We start from the raw sequence: 19686 nt of genomic DNA on the forward strand, positions 1-19686 counted from the left end.
CCCCATAACCTCAAGAACTGATGCAAAAATGGCATCATAAATAAGTAAATCAATCTGAAATGAAATTATAGAGAAACAAGGTATCATTCTTATTTAATACTTCAATATCAAATATTTCTAATAAATACGTGTTGGGGTTCATCTGGTCATGGCTTACCCATCCTGGGGGGAAGAGGGGGGAGGGAAGAGAGGGGATGGGGCTCATCATCTGGTCATGGCCCATACAGCTTGGGGGAGGGGGGAGGAGGCCCGCCATCTGGTCATGGACCACCCACCCTTGCAGAAGGGGTAGGAAGGTGGAGAGGGAAGGGGCCCCATCTTCTAGTTGTAGCCCTCCCACCCTAGGAAGAGGTGGAGGGAGGGTTTTTTTAGTCCATTGAAGTCAGTGAGCTTAGAAATGTGTAATTCAGTTTACACCGAGGAGAATACAATTACCTGGTAAGCATACTGTGTTCCGCCTATATGCAAACTGGGTCTTGAATCAGTATTTTATTTTTACTGTTTGCTGCTTGATTAGAAAACCAAGCTCAGCTCATGGAAAACCATGATAGCGCTAAAGTATTAACTTGCAATATATTTCTCCTGTGGTTGCTGGTAGATGGGTAGCAGGAGGTCTAGTAACTAGGCAGAGCCTCAAACTGGCAAAATAGGTATGGACTGTTAGACATATCACTCCATTTAACACGAGATACTCCTAAGAGTGGCAATTGGCGATTACTCAGGTTGTAGTTGGCACTCTTGGGCAGTGTGGGAAAGGGGCAAGTCACCAAGTGGAGACTTTGGGCAGCCTTGAGGTCCTTCTGACCTCCTGGGGACCCATCCAGAAGGGACATGGGAGGTCTTTTGAGTCTGTTCCTTCATGAGCTGTTATTATGGTTTGCTTCTAGCCTGGAAACTATTTGACAGCTATTTATTAAGGCTACTTAATGTTGTTTCTGAGGCTTACTGATCATTTTATGGTAATTAAAAAAAACTATACAGCATTTGTTTGTACTTTGTGACCTGTCTCAAGCAAGTCTCTGGGTTAGGCAGCACATAATTTTATAAATAAAAAAAATAATATTGAATAACATACTAAATACTTCACTACTGTGTATCTAAAAAGGTCAAATACTGGATGGAATTAGAGCAAAGGCAGGATGATATAGCCTGATCTCGTGAGATCTCAGAAGATAAGCAGATTTGATACTTCGATGGGAGACCATCTGCAGAGGAAGACTCTGCTGAGGAAGGCCATGGGAAACCATCTTGCTGCTTCTCACTTTGCCCTGAAAGCCCCTTGCTGGGGTTGAAATAAGTTTGTTGCAACTTGAAAGCATTTATATACATAAATAGCAGGGATCAAATACTGCAAATTTTAAAAAAACTGAGATCAAATCAAGAAGTCAAATATCAACTATTGGAATAAAAAGTTGTATGTCAAATACTGGTATCAAACATTTGTTGAATATTTGAATATGCAGAGGATATTGAACTACATTGAATTTCAAAAGGTGAAACTGGAGAAGAATTTTAGGTATATTGCCTTTCTGATGCTCATCTCCAGAGAGGTTCAGTGATGTATCCAAGCTGGATTCTCTTAAGCCTGCAGTTCCCATGGTCCAGCTTTAACACCTCTGTGACATGGCAGAGAGATTTGTGGTTGGTCCTTTCCAACAGGAAGGAGTGGCTTGCTGTCATGGTGAATTTCTACCCAACATTCAGCTGAGATAAAACACTTAGGAAAATATCTGTTTCCACATATTCATTAGGGACTCTTAATCACTGGCTTGCATGATTTATTTCACCTGCACAGAGCAGCTATTTAGCTCTGTCAGAGTCCACAGTTTACTATTCGTCTAAGTAGAACTTGAAAAATTCCCTTACCTGTTGCCTTTTCAGGATTATTACACATGAAACATTGCCAAGCCCTCGCTTCCTCGCTGTAACCAAATAAATCAAAGAACCTCACTTCTTCCAGATGTATCTGTACATGGTCCAGATCCTAGGCAAGAACCAAACAAGACTAAACAAAAACACCAGGACCTGACATGACTGCTATGCAATTTATTGGCTGCAACATTAAAATATGTCTGAATATTTCCTAGGCATGCAATGTAATCCCCAAGCAGAATTAACTCTTCTAAGTCCATTGATTAATTCTTCTCTGGCTTGTATCCTGCAATATCCGTAACTGGAGGCCAAAGAGCAGGATTTCCTTGGCTTCCCTTCCCACTGTGGTGCAATGAGCACCCTAAGTTCCTGTTGGGGGGGGGGAGGGGGTCAGGGCACCCTGAACACCATGGGACAAAAGGCAGAGTCTGGAGTGGGAACAGACGATCAATGGAAATCCCTTTCTGAAGAAAGTGTCCTTCCATCGACAGAAAGAAGGATCTAAACCTGGGGGCTGTTTTGTTAATACATGAGTCAAACACATTTTTCGTGACTGACTAATGAAACCAAAGGAATACATATGATGCTTTCTTGTGCTAACTTTACTACTAGATCAATCTAATCCACTCTGACTGGAAGTGGCTCTCCAAGGTATCTGAGAGATTACCAGCACTGCTACTTGCAATCCTTCATGTTGGTTGTGCCCAGGGCTTTGGTATGGAAATAATCTCTGCTTCCACCCCCCACCCTCCACTGTACTTTATGTTCAAAGAGATGCTTGCTGGGAACTCATGGTCACTTTATTACTGATTACCAATTCTATAACATTTTTACCACGCATCATTCTTTATAAACCTTGTCTCATGCAGCTTACACAGTTCAAGGGGCAGTGCTATCAGTCACAGACCAGGAAAGGGATTTGGGCGTCTTAGTTGATAGTTCCATGGGAATGTCTACTCAATGCATGGTAGCTGTGAAAAAGGCAAACTCTATGCTGGGGATAATTAGGAAAGGAGTTGATAATAAAACTGCAAGGATTGCAATGCCCTTATATAAAGCAGTGGTGCGACCACACTTGGAGTACTGTGTTCAGTTCTGGTCACCACATCTCAAAAAGGATATCAAAGAGATAGAAAAAGTGCAGAGAAGGGAATAGCGAGGGATGATTGAAGGATTGGAGCACCTTCCTTATGAGGGAGAGAGCTGCAGCGTTTGGGACTCTTTGTAGTTTGGAGAGAGAGAGCGTCTGAGGGGGGATATGATTGAAGTCTATAAAATTTTGCATGGGGGGTAGAAAATGTTGACGAGAGAGAAATTTTCCTCTCTTTCTCCACAATACTAGAACCAGGGGGCATACATTTGAAAATGCTGGGGGGAAGAATTAGGACTAATAAAAGGAAACACTTCTTCACGCAACGTGTAATTGGTGTTTGGAATATGCTGCCACAGGAGGTGGTGATGGCCACTAAACTGGATAGCTTTAAAAAGGGCTTGGACAGATTTATGGAGGAAAAGTCGATCTATGGCTACCAATCTTGATCCTCCTTGATCTGAGATTGCAAATGCCTTAGTAGACCAGGTGCTCAGGAGCAGCAGCAGCAGAAGGCCATTGCTGTCACATCCTGCATGTGAGCTCCCAAAGGCACCTGGTGGGCCACTGCGAGTAGCAGAGTGCTGGACTAGATGGACTCTGGTCTGATCCAGCAGGCTAGTTCTTATGTTCTTATCAAATAATAATTAATATTTTAGGTGAGGGCTTGAAGTATTGTTATCCAACTAACTCGTGTATAAGAGGAAATTTGAACTATGAACTGTGTGGTTTAGTTCTGAGTGACTTCCTGTAGAATTACCTGCTCTACAAACAAACTAGCAGGTAATCCTACAGGAATAATTTTAAATGAGAAAGAACTGAATGACCCTCACAACTAGGGATGCCAACCTCCAGGTGACACCCAGAGATCTCCCTCTATTATAGTTGATTTCCAGGTGACCAAGATCAGTTTCCCTAAAGAAAATGGCTGCTTTGGAAAGTGAACTTTGTGGCATTAAACCAGAGGTCTCCAACCTATGGCCCTCCAGATGTTCATGGACTATGATTTCTATCAGCCCCTGGCAGCATGGCCAATTGGCAGAGGTGATGGGAATCATAGTCCAGAAACATCTGGAGAACACTAAATTGGAAACCCCTCCCCTCTCCAGTCCCCACCCCCCAAAAACTTCAGGTATTTCCCACCCACAGCTGGCAATACTACTCTCAAAACATTGTGTTGAGAACTACAGCTGCTATAATATAGTTCATTTTATTACTTCCAGACTGCAGAGCAGCCATTATCATCTTTTCTGGGTTCTGACATCGAGGTGGTGAACCTGATCAGAATAATTAAAATAGATAATTCTAGATAATTTAGAGCAGTGCCCCATCCCCAGTGTTGAACCCTGAAACCACATGCTTCTTCCCCACATTGTTACTTCTCTACACCAAACAGCAAATTCTTGCTTTCTTCCAAGTCTCTGGAGCAGGGGGTGTTTTAGAAAGCCCCTGGGAGCCTCCTTCTGGGAAGCACCACTATTATAGCAGAATGTCTGAGTTCAAATATCTCAACGTTTTATAACTACCCCCCCCCCCCCCCGACAGCTATTTTGTGATCTACCTGCCCCGGAAGTCATTTTGTGGTGGTATCCACTACTCTTTTTCAAAATTCCAAAAGTTCTTGCAGGTTCAACTATTTTGGGAAACCTGATTTAGAGAAAATCCTTGAAGACTGTACAGCAACAAAAATAGAATGACTGTGCTGTCTTCTACCGAGAGGGTTTGTCTACTGGTTCTCTGTTGCTTAGTAAATGAACGGGATAATTAGATAGTACATAAGAGTAGCTAGTACAAGCAAACGCAATGGATTTCACAACAAATTGTTAGGTATGCTGCTGTCTTCATTTGTTTCCCCCCCCCCCTAAAAAAATGTAACTTAACCTATGTCCTTCGATAAATATCTGAGAAGCAATTGACCGGAAATCTGTGAGGAAACAAACACATCTGGAAACATTTTACTTCCTTGCAAATTTGAACAATGTTGTAAAAATATTTTCTGTGGCATGAATATGCTGGAGAGCACAACACAACATTGTTTGCAAACATATTTTACAAAGAAATGGACCCCTGCACACCAAATCTGCACTCCATTACAATTATGCAAATCATAAACCCTTCCAGTGAAGTCACCAGGGCATATTCACTTTTTAAGACAACTTGCTGACTTATCGTTACTTCATATTTACACAGAATTAAAGAAACAAAACAAATTTAGCATTTTTTTAAAAAATTATGGGGGGGTGACACTAGCTTATTGGCATTTAATGCCCAGGATAAAGGGGAAGGTATACAACCACTGGGATCTCAGGAGATTGGTCCCATATACTTAGTTTAAAAAAAACATTCAAGTTCAAGTTCATGGTACATATTATCTCTTGTTTACCCTGTGGTTGTATACCTTCCCCTTTTGCTCATTATTGTGCACACTGGATGTATGACATTCTTCTTAAGAGAAATTCATTGGCACAGCTTTGCCATCTTTTAAGCACAGGATAAAGTCAGTTCTGTCTTACTTGAGATTTGGTAGCTGGGATCCCCCCCCCCCCCTTTCTTTGGTATAGATATCATTTATCATTGCAATATATATAGCTTATGTCAAGGCACAATTCAAACGCTGGTGGGTCTAAATGTTGGAATTCAAGTTCTGTGCTTCAGTATTTCAAAGGGAATAACAATATCTAAATCTTCCCCAAACTATCTGATCTGTATTTAATTTTGCATTAGCAACTGTTTCATTTCTTACTTAATTCCCACAGGATAGCTTTTAATTTTTTCTTTCTTTCAAAAATATCACCCGCTTTGTCACTCAACTTTTTTTTTAAGTAAAACAAAGTAGCTGTATTTCTTTAGATGTTTTGTGCTCCTCCTTATCAGTTTCAGGAATTTTGCTTATTACAGAGGATAAGCTTACTGGTTTATAATTTTCTGAAGGACCAGTTTCTTCGTTACAGCTGGTTTTACTTGATCTGGGATTTCTAGCCAATACTGTCTGTATATTTAGCATGAGAGGACACTCTGACTGTCTTATGGTATGGTCTCAGAAATATTGATTACTTTTACAGAAAATCACTAGAGTTAATATCTGCAGTAATTGTAATGTACTACATGGTTAACAATTGTTCTGTTATTACTTACTACAGCAATTTATACTCTGTGTAAGAGAAGAGAGCATTGGGGACCCTACCCTAGCTAGGAAGGGAATTTACTTCTAGGGAGAGAAGAATTCCCAGTCCAGGTTCGTTGAACAGAGATAATTTGTTTTCTGGCCAGAGAAGGACGATTCTGTTGTCAGAAGGGGAAATTACCCTGCATATGGGAGAATTCCCACTCCTAGATCTTCAGAAGGATTCTCTTTAAATGCTGTGAGATAATCCTAAGGTCTGAAAGGAGTAGCGAGTTATGAAAAGACTCCTTTCTATATAATTTACAGACACCAGAGTTATCACATGAACGTCTGGATGCTAGCTTTGGTATAATCTGTGAAACATCTCAAAAGTCTATCATATTTTTTAAAAGGGTGTGGGTGTCTCTCAACTACTGTGCATACTGGATTTTGCCATCAAACATTATGATACCTCTAGAAGGGAGGCCAGTATACCAGGTGGGGGCAGCATGCAGATAAGGCATGCTGCCCCCACCACTGCTGCTCCTCACTGGGCAGGTGTGGCATCTAGGCTGACTCATAAATTCAGTCCCAAGAGCCACCTATTGGACTAGTTTGGGCAAAAATTTAGCAATATGTTTAGGAATGGTTCATACACCACTTGATTGATCAGTGGTATCTGAATGTATCTACAAGAGCCCCCATGGGCGTGAAATTTCCATTTGTGCTTGTTAAAACTGCAGTAGTTCATTCAGATCTACAAACTATCCCTTAATGTAGACTGTGCCACTTTCCCTGGCTGTTCATGATAAAGATGATGGGAGATTTGTGAATTCATCCACCATTTCCTGGACTGTCTTTGTTGCTCCACTTGGGTCCTAGTACCTTGGGAGCAGAACTAGGTAGGCACTAAGACCCAAGTGGAGCATTCTAGAACAAAGACAATCCAGGAAATGGTGGATGAATTCACAAATCTCCTGTCATCTTTATCATGAACAAGGTATAGCCATGTACATTCCCATTATAATTAAACCAGGAAAAAACAAATTAGTACAGTAACTGTACAATTCCCCCTCAGCTCTGCCAGTGTTGACTTGTTTCTCATTGTTTATTCTCTAGCATAAACCCTATCCACCCAAAACTTGATTGAAAGTACAACAGAATTCCCCTAAAAAGGTGGGGAGGGGGCAAGAGTGCCCTGGGCCTGAATTTGGTTGGTGTTATGTTTTATGCTGTACTGTGAGATAATTAGTACCATATGAGGGAAATAGATGGAAAAGATCACTGCTCCCCTGCAGTGCTTGCTTCTGGAACCTTTTTGATACATTTAGGCATAGCATGAGCCAAAGAGTGATTGGAAACACATGGGCCCCTGCTTGCTTAGTACAACCACAAACTTGCAGAAATGAAGACCAGCGTTTCTAGAAATCAGTTGTGTTTTCACTATGCAAAAAGGGGGGAAAGGCTGGATTCTTCCTTCTTCTGCTTCTTCTTCCTTGTTGTTGTTGTTGTTATTAAAGCTGACTCCAAAGCCCTGTAAACACTCCGTGGAAAAGGTCACACACACACACACACACCAACAGGCTGGCTTTTCTGATTTTGGAACCAATGACAGAGCAACTGGGATTATAATGAAATTACCAATTCACCACTTTGAAAATGAGGAGGGTAGGCAAATAAAGAGCTTCTGCATATTTTCCTACTTAGGGAGGGGTTAATTTATCCCCCAGTGAGTAATCACTGAGGGAATCTCACCTTGTAACTAGGGGCTCCCTGCAGATCTTTCTGTTGGGAAAGGAGTTTTGGCTTTGTTTCTGGGAGGTGGTTTGGATTGGATCAAGAATGTTGGGGGCGGGGATGGGGGGCAGAAACTGATGTAAATAGTCTCTGCGTAGCTTGAAACTTTATCCTGCTGCCAGCCAGACACAATAAGTTGGATTCTATAGCTATTTCTTGATTTTTTTTTGGTAAATCATAAACTACTGGGAGAAACTATGGGTTTGTTTTCAATAATACAGTTCACCTAGTATTACCTTTCAAAACTGCAAAAATACATACATATGTATACATTGGCAAACCTTTAGTTTTGCCAATCAGTATGGAAGAAATCCTCATAATCATGGATATTCCACATGACTGCTTTTAATGGAAACTGCATTCTGTGATATCAGTTATATGGGCTGCACACGATCAGTTCCTTTTTACTCTGATTACCACCTAGTTCAGGTCACATTTATTTGCTCAGCCTTCTGAATTAATACGCAGTGATGTAAAGTTGTTTTAAAGTCCAGTGCTATGGTATATCCCCAGAGTTGGGGGTATAGGAGGAATCAATGCACCACATCGGCACGTATTGTAACAAAAGACTTTCAAACATGGATGCATGTAGGAAAATGTACATGGTTAGTTCAAGGTTAGTCACAAAAACCACCCTAACTGATTGGTGGCTAATTCACCCTTTAAACTTTAGATAGCCGTTATTTTCAATCATGAAAATAATAGCCCTTTAAAGTTTAGAGGGAAGAAGTACCATTGACAAGCTGGCATTCACTTCCTCCTCCCTACTTTGGATTTATACCCCCATTCTCTCCTGTAAAGAGACTCAAAGGGACTTACAAACTCCTTTCCCTTCCTCTCTTCACAACAAACACCTCTCCTCACAACAAACTCCTCACAACAAACACAACAAACTTCCAAAGAGGTCACCCAGCAGGAATGTAGGAGTGCGGAAACAAACCTGGTTCACCAGAATCAAGGCAAATTCTCCAGATTAGAGTGCACCTGCACTTAACCACTATACCATGTTGGTTCTCAATGTAGATGTTTAAATAGATGGTGGCCACAATGGAATCCAGTAAAGCTTCACTGCTAAATGCCATTGTGCCAAGCAACAGTCCCCCAACTACTTTCTGGAACGGAACGGCAAGGTGGAAAGCTGAACCTTTTAGAATTCAACTCCCAACTTTGCTAAGTGGTCCTGAAAGAATCAAATACTACAGTTAATGACATTAACTGCTGAAAGATCTGGGGGAATTAGCAGGGCTGGAAGGGCATTTAGCCATGAGAACTCCTTGTGCTTATTAACTGTACTCTGCAATACAGAGATGTTGCAACATACCAATGTGTGATTCAAAAGAAGTAGACCTTCAAATGATTTTAAGTATGCCCTTTTCATGTTACTCTTCATTACTAATCAAACCTCAACAAAGTTCAGTTTAAAATCCAGCTGTGTATTCATGGCAATAACTTATAAGCAGGCTCTTAGGATACAAGGAAAAATGTGTAACTCCTGCTTTGCCAATGCAGAAATTATAGGAGGTTGAATTACAGCCATGTTTCAGAATAAGTGGTTTATGAAGTATCTGAAATATTAACCAACGATATCCCCTGTGTAATCAGCATGAGTGCACTTCTGTGAATGCATGAAGAATGAATCACATCAATCTTACAGTGTGTCCATGCTCTGGGAATTTGTCTGAAGAATCTTTCTATAGGAATTTTCAGGAAATTGCATCAGGAAAAGTGAACTTTGCAATAATGACATGGTTAAAATGACTACCATACTAGGGATGTTAAGTTTATTTTGGCACCAGAAAGAAGCAAGGGAATATGCATTAAGTATTCAATAAATGAAAAGGGACACTAAAGTTGGGATTATTTGCAAATGCTTAATATGATTATCATGTTACAGTTTCAGGCATCTTCAGACAATTGCATTGACTAATGGCAAGTTTTCTAATAAAATGTGTGAATTCGCTAAATAAAAAGGTCATGCTAGTTTTGAATCATGAAAATATATTCTCCTGAGCCATAGGTACATCTGAAGATTCTTGAAACATCAATAACACAGCATGTCCTCCTATGGCACCAAGGATTTGGGTGTCAGGGAGGAACATAAGAGCAGCTTATGAAATGTTCAGTGCATTTCCAATAGCCTTGTCAGAGTCAGATCTGTCTAAGGTCTGGTCTACACCATGGAGCTCTCCATGTTCCAAGCTGATGATGTGACGTCTGGGGTTTTTACTTGCTATGAGTGTTGATTGCGAAAGCATTAATCCATATTGCATGATGTAAATGATTTCTTAAAAAAAACAAAACTTCCCCATGGCAATATGTTTCCCTGCATCGCTTCTCTCAGAGCTCTGGAGGTTTCATATCCCGGCTTAGGTCATCAAAATTGTCCAGACTCTAGAGGAAGTTGCTGATGTCAGCCCTTTCAAAGAACATTAAAGTCAACTGGGTAGTCTTCATTCTTTCAGATGGTTTGGGATCAGAACTCTACAAGCTGGGAATAGGCAAAGACGTGTTGTGGACATCTTATTTTCCCCTCTCCCGATACGTCCTGTATCCCTTTCCTGAAAGCTCTGATAACTTTTCCCCTTTCCTGCTTCCTTGTCTCCTTCCCATCCATCAGCTAACAACTGACCTTTATCTGCTCTCTATCTTCAGCTTTCTTTCACTCCCTTCCCTCAGTAGCCTTTCACTGGGAAAACTCCCCTAGGATATAGCCACTAAACTGGCCTGGGCCCAATTGGGCAGTGCTGGACATGGAGCCCTACCCAGCTGGACAGTGAGGAACCTGAAAGGACTTGGGAGAAGTACCTCAGATTTCACAGTATCCCCCTTCCCCTACTATTCCCTCTTTTCCTCCTTCTGGCAACTCCCATTACCCCAACTTTCTATGCATGCTTGTCTCCTTCCCACCCACTCGTCAATCTTTTCAGTCATATTTATTATTTATTTACTTCCTTTATAACCTCCCTCTTTTCACAATGGGGACCTCAAGCAGTTTACGCTGTTCTCCTCACCTCTGTTTTATCCTCACAACTGCTCTGTGAGGTAAGTTAGACTGAGAATGTGTAACTGGCACAAGGACACCTGGTAAGCTTCCATGGCAGAATGGAACCACAATACTATACAACCACAACACTAAACTCTAACCACAACACTACACTGACTTTCTTGGGGTAGCTGCTGTTGAATAGTAACAAGCCACAAGGCCTAGGTCATGCAAGTCAGGCAGCAGTACTAGTGATTGCTACTCAGGCCTAGTCCCACTGAGTCCTCTCTTAAAGGCCAAAACAGCCCTGGAAAAGGTCCTCCCCCCTCCCACTTTTTCCTGACAGAATATCCTGATACCAACATATTGCAGGAAAAAGCCTTTCATCACTACCTCCAGCATTGCTCAAGAGTGCTTCCAGCTCACAATGTCGCAATCTTAACACAGCTAATAAAGTTGAACTTCTTATTTTGGACATCTTTATGTATCATTACCCTAAACAGTCAATATCTTCTAAGATACCTGAAAGGGTGTGACAACAATGGTACACACTGTCCCAGGGCTGGTAAGCCAGGATATGCAGGATTTGAGAACAATACAAAAATCTATGAAACTTGCTCACCAGAGAAAAAAGTAAGATAAAATACACCTGAGACAAGCAGCGACCCCCTCCCCCGCCTTTCAGAATTTTTTTCCTAGCCCCAGTGTAATGCACTGATTAATGTACAAGGGACATGCAAAAGATCCCAAGACTTTTGAACACCCGGGCAGCCCAATCCAGGTGGGGGAGGGGCAAATTCAAGCAGCGCAAGGGGCACCCCGACCAGAGGAGAGGGTAAGGTGCTGGTGGCCGGCTGCCTCTCAGCTCCACAGTGGTGAAACCCAGAAGTCCAGGCCACCGCAAAGCAATGCTGGCATCCGCTTGGATGCTGGCATGGGTTGGGGGATGGGCTGCTACACTCCCGGGGATGGAGCTGACATTCCAGCCCAGAAACATCAGCCCCTGGACCTGCAGACTTACGCCACACAAAAGTGCAATATAAGCCTGTTTGGTCTATGGGGCAATTTGGGTGGTGGGAGGGTATTTTTTGTTTTTCTCCCTTGTGTGCTGCCTGAAGCCCCTTTGGAGGCAGTCTAGCACCGCCTTCACCACGCCACCTCTGGCTGCAGCGCCACTCCTCCCACCCCCAACAGGACTGCACCTTCAGTATTACTGAGAGATTACAGCCAGTGTGCACAGGCAGCAAATGTATCTTCCAAGGGACAAAACACAGCACCGAACAGAAACAACAGAGCAGCAAAAGGAAATCTCAAAGCAATGCCTTGTAAGATGACATCATTACAGGACTGTTTCAACGAGCGTAAAGAGCTTTTGCTCGGAGAAGACTGGCTGACAGCTTATATGAGAGTCCTAAAATGTTTTTTAATACTTCCATTATTTCAAAGGTTCGGGCCTCTTACCTTCAATAACACATTCATCTGGGAGTGGAATTTTCCTCCCCATCTCCAGGACATATGCTTTCACTTTAGAGAGATTTTCCTTTAAGTGAAAGTAAAGCTTATCTTGATATTCCACAGGTTGCTTTGTTGTCTTTGGGCTCCCTTCATAGCAGTTTTCTTTAACAGGTTCTGGCAGATTCTCTGATTCGATACGTTTGATACTTGGGTGTGAAAGTAAAGCGTTTTCCAGCTGCAACTCTTCAGTGCCTGCAGTTGCAGGCAGTTTGTGACTCTCCTGGCTTAAATAGGTATCTGTGAAAGAAATGCCGGCTGTATTGTCTTTGCTCTCTATCTCTTGCCCAGTGTCTGAATGAACACTCTTCATCTGAACAGCATGGAAAGCCAGGCTTTTGGACCTGCAATGATAAAGGCGGGGACAAATTGGTTTGGGTAGAGACAGAGTTATATGGGGGAGACGCGGTGGGGTGAAAATTCAGACCTTTGTGCCAGGTTGGGTTCTCTACAATATCTCTGGAGGTGCTCTGAGAATTATAGGAATGGTGGTCCAAATACACTCTGTCAACTGCAAAGGGAAATGTCCCATATACCACCCATAACATTTACTCCTGCTGGTGGCAGCTCACTGGCCAGCACCAACACACTCTTAGAGGGGAGGGACACCCCTTGCCTCCGTTGCTGTATCACAACTGTTACTGGTAAAGGGGGGAATCCCACTTCCCTGTCCTTGATCACCCACAGCAGAAGCTGGTCCTTCCCACTAGCAGACCACATCCCTAGCTTGCTGCTGCATGGAAGGAACCATTCACAATCATCATACAAAACATCAACATAAATCATATCTATTTCAACTATTCATTCTTTATGTCTGATGGCATGTTAACTGAGGATTATTAATCATTGGGTTAGGTTTCTGCCTAACTATTTACTGCAAACCCTGCCATGTACTTTTTATAAACCAGTAGAAAGGATTTCATTCTAAATGCAGAATCCACTCCAACTTCCTGTCTGCTGGATTAGTGAAGAGTTTATTTATTAATCATTAAAATTATTCATAATCCACCTTTTTATATGTATTGTCGAAGGCTTTCATGGCCGGATTCAACTGGTTCTGGTGGGTTTTCCGAGCTGTGTGGCCGTGGTCTGGTGGCTCTTGTTCCTAATGTTTCGCATGCATCTATGGCTGGCATCTTCAGAGGTGTAACAGACTTCCCTCTGTGATATACCTCTGAAGATGCCAGCCACAGATGCAGGCGAAATGTTAGGAACAAGAGCCACCAAACCACAGCCACACAGCCCGGAAAACCCACAAGAACCACCTTTTTATAGTCCATATTTAAGGCATAAAATACACTATAATACAATAATCCAATACCAATAAAACCCCTCTTAATTCAATAAAATACAATAAAATCACGCAGTACCATGAAAATAAAATAAAATAAAATGCATCTACAAAACCTAAATCGCTGCTTGCTAAGATCTAGATGTTGAATCTTGCCTGAAATAACAGAATCTTCAAACAGTGTTGGACAAATAGCAAGGAAGGACACTTCTCCTCAGATGATCTTAGTAAATGGGCAGCTTTACATGGGAGTAGGTGGTCCTTTAGGTAACCTGCCCCAGTACTACAAACAAATTATCCTTTCCCCCTCAAAGTTAAGAGGGGAAGTCAAAGTATCAACATTCCAAATTCTCATCTTGCACAGTTAAGTAATTTAATAATTATTCCCATATAGGGAATATGTGGGAGTTTTAATGATTTTTGATGTTCTAGTTTTATTGAAATCAATTATTTTCTTGAATTCTGTCATTCCATATACAGCTTGGTTTCCCAACAGTCTTTTTCCCAATGCCAACTTTAGATTTAAACATTTATATATGTTTTTCAAATGTAATTGTTATCAGTGCATTTTCGATCAATCCAGACATATTTAGATTGACCAACTATTTAACTGGAAAACTAAAATGAGATTTCCGCAGCCTTTCTTCTTGCCACAAATAATTTCACAGTTCCATCTTACAGGGAGCTGCACCTTCCTAAACTCATAAACTTCAGTGGTTTTAGAAGGGTGCAGCTTTGCATAGGACTGCATTGCTAAGCTAGCTAATTAAACCAAACAACCAAATACAATTCATTGTGCCATCAATCATTCAACAACAGCTGAATTCAACTTATGCACCCAACTCCAACAATAATAAAAAATTAACCTTCAATTTAGAACAAGTTCAATTGATTAGACTTAACAAAGGTAAATACACTTCCATCACTGCAAATTAAAGATTACATGCACACAAAAAGTTCAGGAAAGCACTTGGGTGCTATTATAAGCTAATCAGGTGAGTTGCCTTCTTAGTCTGCAGCAGTAGAATAAAATTTGAGTCCAGTAGCATCTTAAAAACAGTTTCCCAAAGTATAAGCCTTCATGAGTTGCAGATCAAAGACAGCTCAATCCAAAGAAAGGGGAGGGGGTGGTAGACAGGCAGCTGGAGATGGTGCCATGGCACCAATACCAAAGAGGCAATTAGTGGCATGAGCACCAGGGGAGAAGGAGAAAAATCTTTGTCTTCTGGGAAAGCCCATCCCTAGGAATGACTTAAGTCCCCTTTTTTTAGTGGTGTTAAATCTGTGCTGTGAAAAGGGGGCATTCCCAAGCCAAAACTCCACTCCAAGCTGACTAAAGTCAGCTCTATCCCTGGAGTGTCCTGAGACTGCCCCCACCCACACTGGTGTGGGTTCCTGTGGTGGAGGGGCGCCAGTGCATGTGGCATTTTTTGGGCAGTTTTTACAGTGCCCTACCTTCAGCATAACAGCCCTTCAGCTGGTGTATTTGCCCCTTGCGCTGGTTTAGTGGGAACCCATACTGGTGCAACCCCACGCCATTTCCAAGGCTCCATTTACACCCACTCTTTTTGAATTGCACTCTTAATCAGATATGTGGCAGATGCTAAGGGAGCTGTGACTCACAAAAAGTGCAACACGCTGTTGATTTTCAAAATCTTATATTTTGTTCTATAAATCACTACAGATTTGAAACAGACAGCCTACACTTATTTTTTCAATAGAACTCTGCCAAGAAATACGTTGGGATGTACCTGGCAGACTTTAATATTGCCCTTTGGTTTCATCTCTCCCCACTGCACCAACTTTTGAATGTCAGGAGCTGAACTTGGGAGATAGTAACCTAATAACTATCCAATGTTGCTACTAACAAAAGCCTTGTGAGAATCAAGAAAGGCAATTCAAGAAAGAGGCCAATGGTAACAAGGGGGCAGAAGATATCTCCTTAGAGAAAAAAGATGCCCTGTTTCATTAATAGAAGTTTGATAGGTTGTGATTTCAGGTGATGAAAAGCCTGTTACTTTTTTCCTCACATCTCCCAGCTCCCATCCAGTCCCTCTGAATCACTGCCCGGAAGAATGAAAGGAACTGCTCTTGGGTAAGCAAGGAGGAGTGAGAAAACCCAATGCAAGCCAAACGCATCCTGCTTCCCTTCGCTTTCCCTTTGAAGTGATAGGAAAAGTCATGCTTTCAGAGGTTCCAGAAACAATGGAGATTCTCTGATTTGAGGCACAGTGAGTTCAGGAGAGAGAAAATCATGTGTGTTACACAGAATCCAATCTGAAGGGGATATACACACAATATGAAGCAAACCACAAGAGCAGAAATGGCCTCCATTCTTCAGTTCTCCTTCACTTTCTAACCTTGCAAACCCTTTCCTGGATTCAATGCCCTGCTGGTACTCCTACATGTATTGTTTCCTGTCTGGAGTGCTTTCTGAAAACTGAGGTCAGCATGCCTCTCTACCTTTACAGTTTTGTCTCCATCTTTCTTGAGAACTAACATACCCTTTAAGAAAAGGAACAACTTCAGAGAGGACCAGATCTTCCCTGTCTTCATCTGACAAGTCTTGTGCTGTAGAGCTTTCAATACTGGAGACATTCTGAGGTGGTTTTATTATTGCCTCCCTCCATGTCATGACCCTGATAGTCTTTGGAGGTCACCCATCCAAATTCTAATCAGGGCCAACCCTGCTTAGCTTCTGAAATCTAACAAAATCCGGCTAGCCTGGGGCTATCCAGGCCAAGAATGAGACCTCAGAAATATGTGGCAGATACTCAGAGAACAGGTTAAATTTCTATGATGGACCTACAGCATTTTGGAACCAATTAGAGAATCTTGGCTACAAGATAAAGCAAACCGTTCTAATTACACTATTCAGGGCTGGCCCAAGTTTTTTTTTTTATATTCTAAGTGCGTACTTGTTATGGTCCCTGTGGGGGCCTTTTGCCGTTTTTAACTATCATGTATTTATGTATTTGCTTCTGATTTTATGTATTCGCTTCTGACTATGCCAATAAAGGCTTATGTATGTATGTATGTATTCTAAGTGAAAAGAAGTGAGAAATCTAGAATGAAAGCTTTACTTACTGGCCATTCAGAATGAACAATATGAAGATTTTTTAAAAGTTAAGTTCTTCAAAAGTCCTCCATGTTCTATTGGTGCCTCTATGGAAGACCCACAGTTCACAAAGAGAAGTGGGAAGCAGGCAAGCATTGCTCTACTGGTAGATGTATTTCTGTCTGCAGTTAATGACCATTGAATTCAGCCTTCCACAATCTGTCTATATGACTTACATCACCTATAACCTCAGTAGAAGGCCATCTATAAAAAATAAAATATCTTCATCTAATCTTAACAATGCATACAACTGGTTAAATGTGTTGTGCCATCTGAAATATTTTCAAGCAATCTTTCCATAAGGGGAATACAGGTTTGAAATCACAGTTTTGCCTTCCTGTATTGCTTGTTTAATGTAAATCGTTAAAATTGCTAAGTACTCATGTAATGCCAGGTTAGTGCTAACTAACTATTTGATGCATTTGTGCCATATGTTCATTTTCTCTGAATTGACTATATATTTATGTATGACTGCATGCTCATTTTTCATTCTTTGTCAGGGCAAATAAACCAAGTTTTAAGGGTAGGGGGAAATGAAAGCAAAAAAGAGTAAAGAAATTTGCTGTGGCCAAGTCTATAATATGGATAGTCTTTAAACATGTCTACTGGTGAAAGAATTGTTACTAACTACATTTAGGGGAAACAATTTTAATTTTCTGAAGTTTTGAGATCCACAACAGTGTGTGTGTGTGTGTGTGTGTGTGTGTGAGAGAGAGAGAGAGTGTGTGTGTGTGAGCATGTGTGTGAGCGTGTGTTTTGTATCTCCCACTGCACCCTGGGGTACAGGATAGGTTAAACAAATAACTCATAGAGATCTTATCCAGTTCTCAGAGTTATTGACAACACGTCTGGATATAATTAAATGTCTGATGCCCACAGGTACTATGTAATTTGGCTGTTCACCTAAATGTTTTGCTAGATCAGTATAAGAAAACTGATCAGCATGCAAAATCACTGACACATTTCATGGAATTATACCTGTTAAATCTCATGTCTTTCTTTTCTTCTTTAGAAACCTGGCCGAGACTATACCTGCGCACAGAGCCAGGCGTACTGTTGTCAAGGTTTATTTTCGCTTCAAAAGCCTGTATTTTAACCTGAAGCTTTTCTTCCTCTTCGTTTCCACTCACAATGGATTTTAAATTATCCAGCTGTGAAGGAGATTCTGTTTCAGCAACATCTTCTACTCTAGAGAGGCAAAAACCAGTGAGTTAGAAGCAGCAGTTTTGTATTTTGTGGGGTTTTAAAAAATATATCTCTAAGGCTTCATATACATGCTAATTTTTATTCAATGCACATTTATGGCCATATTAATTCAAATGATAATAGCTTATCTCCTCCCACTTCACTGAGCAAAGTTAGAAGCCTTCCTTCAGCCTAAGAAGGTGTCCTTCAACTCAAATGCTTCTTCCATTGGAGGGATCCTAAGGCATTGTCTAGCCTGAGAAACTCTCCTAAGCCCAAGGAACCTTCCTTCCAAATTGCTCTTTAATTGGAGGAAGAGACATTTACATTGGAGGAAAGTTCATCCAACCAAAGGGAGGATACTTGCCAATAATTCCCATTGGTCCTGTACTTCTCTAGCTATGTATCATGTTACAGCTTCTGAAATCTATTGAATGGGTTCTTGAGCACTTCCTAGTCTGAAATAATTCTATCCTTTACAGTATGTTTCCACTCCAGCTTCTTCAGAAGAAATAATCTCAGATGGATGAAAGATTCAGCCATGTATCACAGGAAGCAATGCCTGTTGAGGATTCATAAATGCCTACATTTACCACTAGTGCCTTAGTAATGGGGTGAAAATAACACCACTTTAAAAAGTGTTCAAACTAAAGAACGCTGATGCAGTCATTTGTGAAAATGTTATGGTTAATTTGGATTTTCTCCAAATTTAAGGTATTCACTTAAGACACAGATGTGGCTCAGTGGCAGAGTAATCTGCTTACATGCTGGAAATCCCAGGTTCAGTTGCCTGTATTTGCAGTTGAAAGGATGTAGTAGTATAGTGGTGGTGAACCTATGGCACGGGTGCCAGAGGTGGCACTCAGAGCCTTCTCTGTGGGCACGCACAAACAGAGTCACCCCCCACCCCCATCTAGGCTGGCCTGGGCCACTGGGCTCGATTATTAGCATTAAACCTAAGACCTAATTTTGGGGAAGCAGTGTAGGTAACCCTGTTAAGTGCTGTTAAACCCCACAGATTTTCATGGGAAGAACTAAAGTGTGATCCTTTACCTGGGAGTAAGCTCAGTTGCTGGCAATGGGACTTGCTTCTGAGTAAACCCTCCTAGGGTTCTGATTCACTCATTGGGAGAGTTGCACGGTTTCTTCAATGCAAAGCCACCGACAACCACCAAGCTTGCTCCTGAGTAACGCACGCCTCTGAGCCAACCTTTTTTTAAAACTAAAACCTCAGTATTCAGGTTAAATTGCCATGTTGGCACTTTGCAATAAATAAGTGGGTTTTGGGTGGCAGTTTGGGCACTCGGTCTCGAAAAGGTTCGCCACCACTGCAGTAGTAGGTAACGTGAAAGACCCTGGGGAGTCAATGCCAATTAGAGTAGATACTAGCAATCTTGGTAGGCCAATGGTCAGTAGAAGGCAGCCTCATGTCCCCAATATTTTCCATGTAGCTTTTAACAAACAAATTGAAAATACTATATTCAGTTGAGTGAGGAGGCTCAACAAGGAGGCTTAGTTTTTTAGTTACCCACTTCCTAACCAAATTAAGTCCTATCTGTTCTGTTCAAATATATTTTCTCCCTGGGCACGTTACTTCTTTGTTGTTTCTCTCTTTACTGTCAGTAGTAACAAGCAGGTAATATTGGGTAAAAGAAAGGAGTGACATTTATACTATTTTGGGGTTGCTTCCTCTCTTTATAGTGGGATATTTATTCAGAAGGTGGGGCCATGGGAG

At 41.5% G+C, this 19686-nt stretch overlaps 1 protein-coding gene across 1 annotated transcript in view; it reads right to left on the reverse strand.

Moving 5' to 3' along the window:
* The window catches only part of VEPH1 (ventricular zone expressed PH domain containing 1), a 134371-nt gene that overhangs the window by 25598 nt on the left and 89087 nt on the right, over positions 1-19686 (reverse strand). The window contains exons 8-11 of the mRNA XM_048506926.1: positions 17745-17954; positions 12307-12701; positions 3723-3751; positions 1867-1984 (exon numbers count right to left, since the gene is read on the reverse strand). Of these exons, the coding sequence (XP_048362883.1) occupies positions 1867-1984; positions 3723-3751; positions 12307-12701; positions 17745-17954 (752 nt within the window). The remainder of the gene's footprint in view (positions 1-1866; positions 1985-3722; positions 3752-12306; positions 12702-17744; positions 17955-19686) is intronic.

This window comes from Sphaerodactylus townsendi, linkage group LG08 (genome assembly GCF_021028975.2).
Source record: "Sphaerodactylus townsendi isolate TG3544 linkage group LG08, MPM_Stown_v2.3, whole genome shotgun sequence".
Lineage (NCBI taxonomy): Eukaryota > Metazoa > Chordata > Lepidosauria > Squamata > Sphaerodactylidae > Sphaerodactylus > Sphaerodactylus townsendi.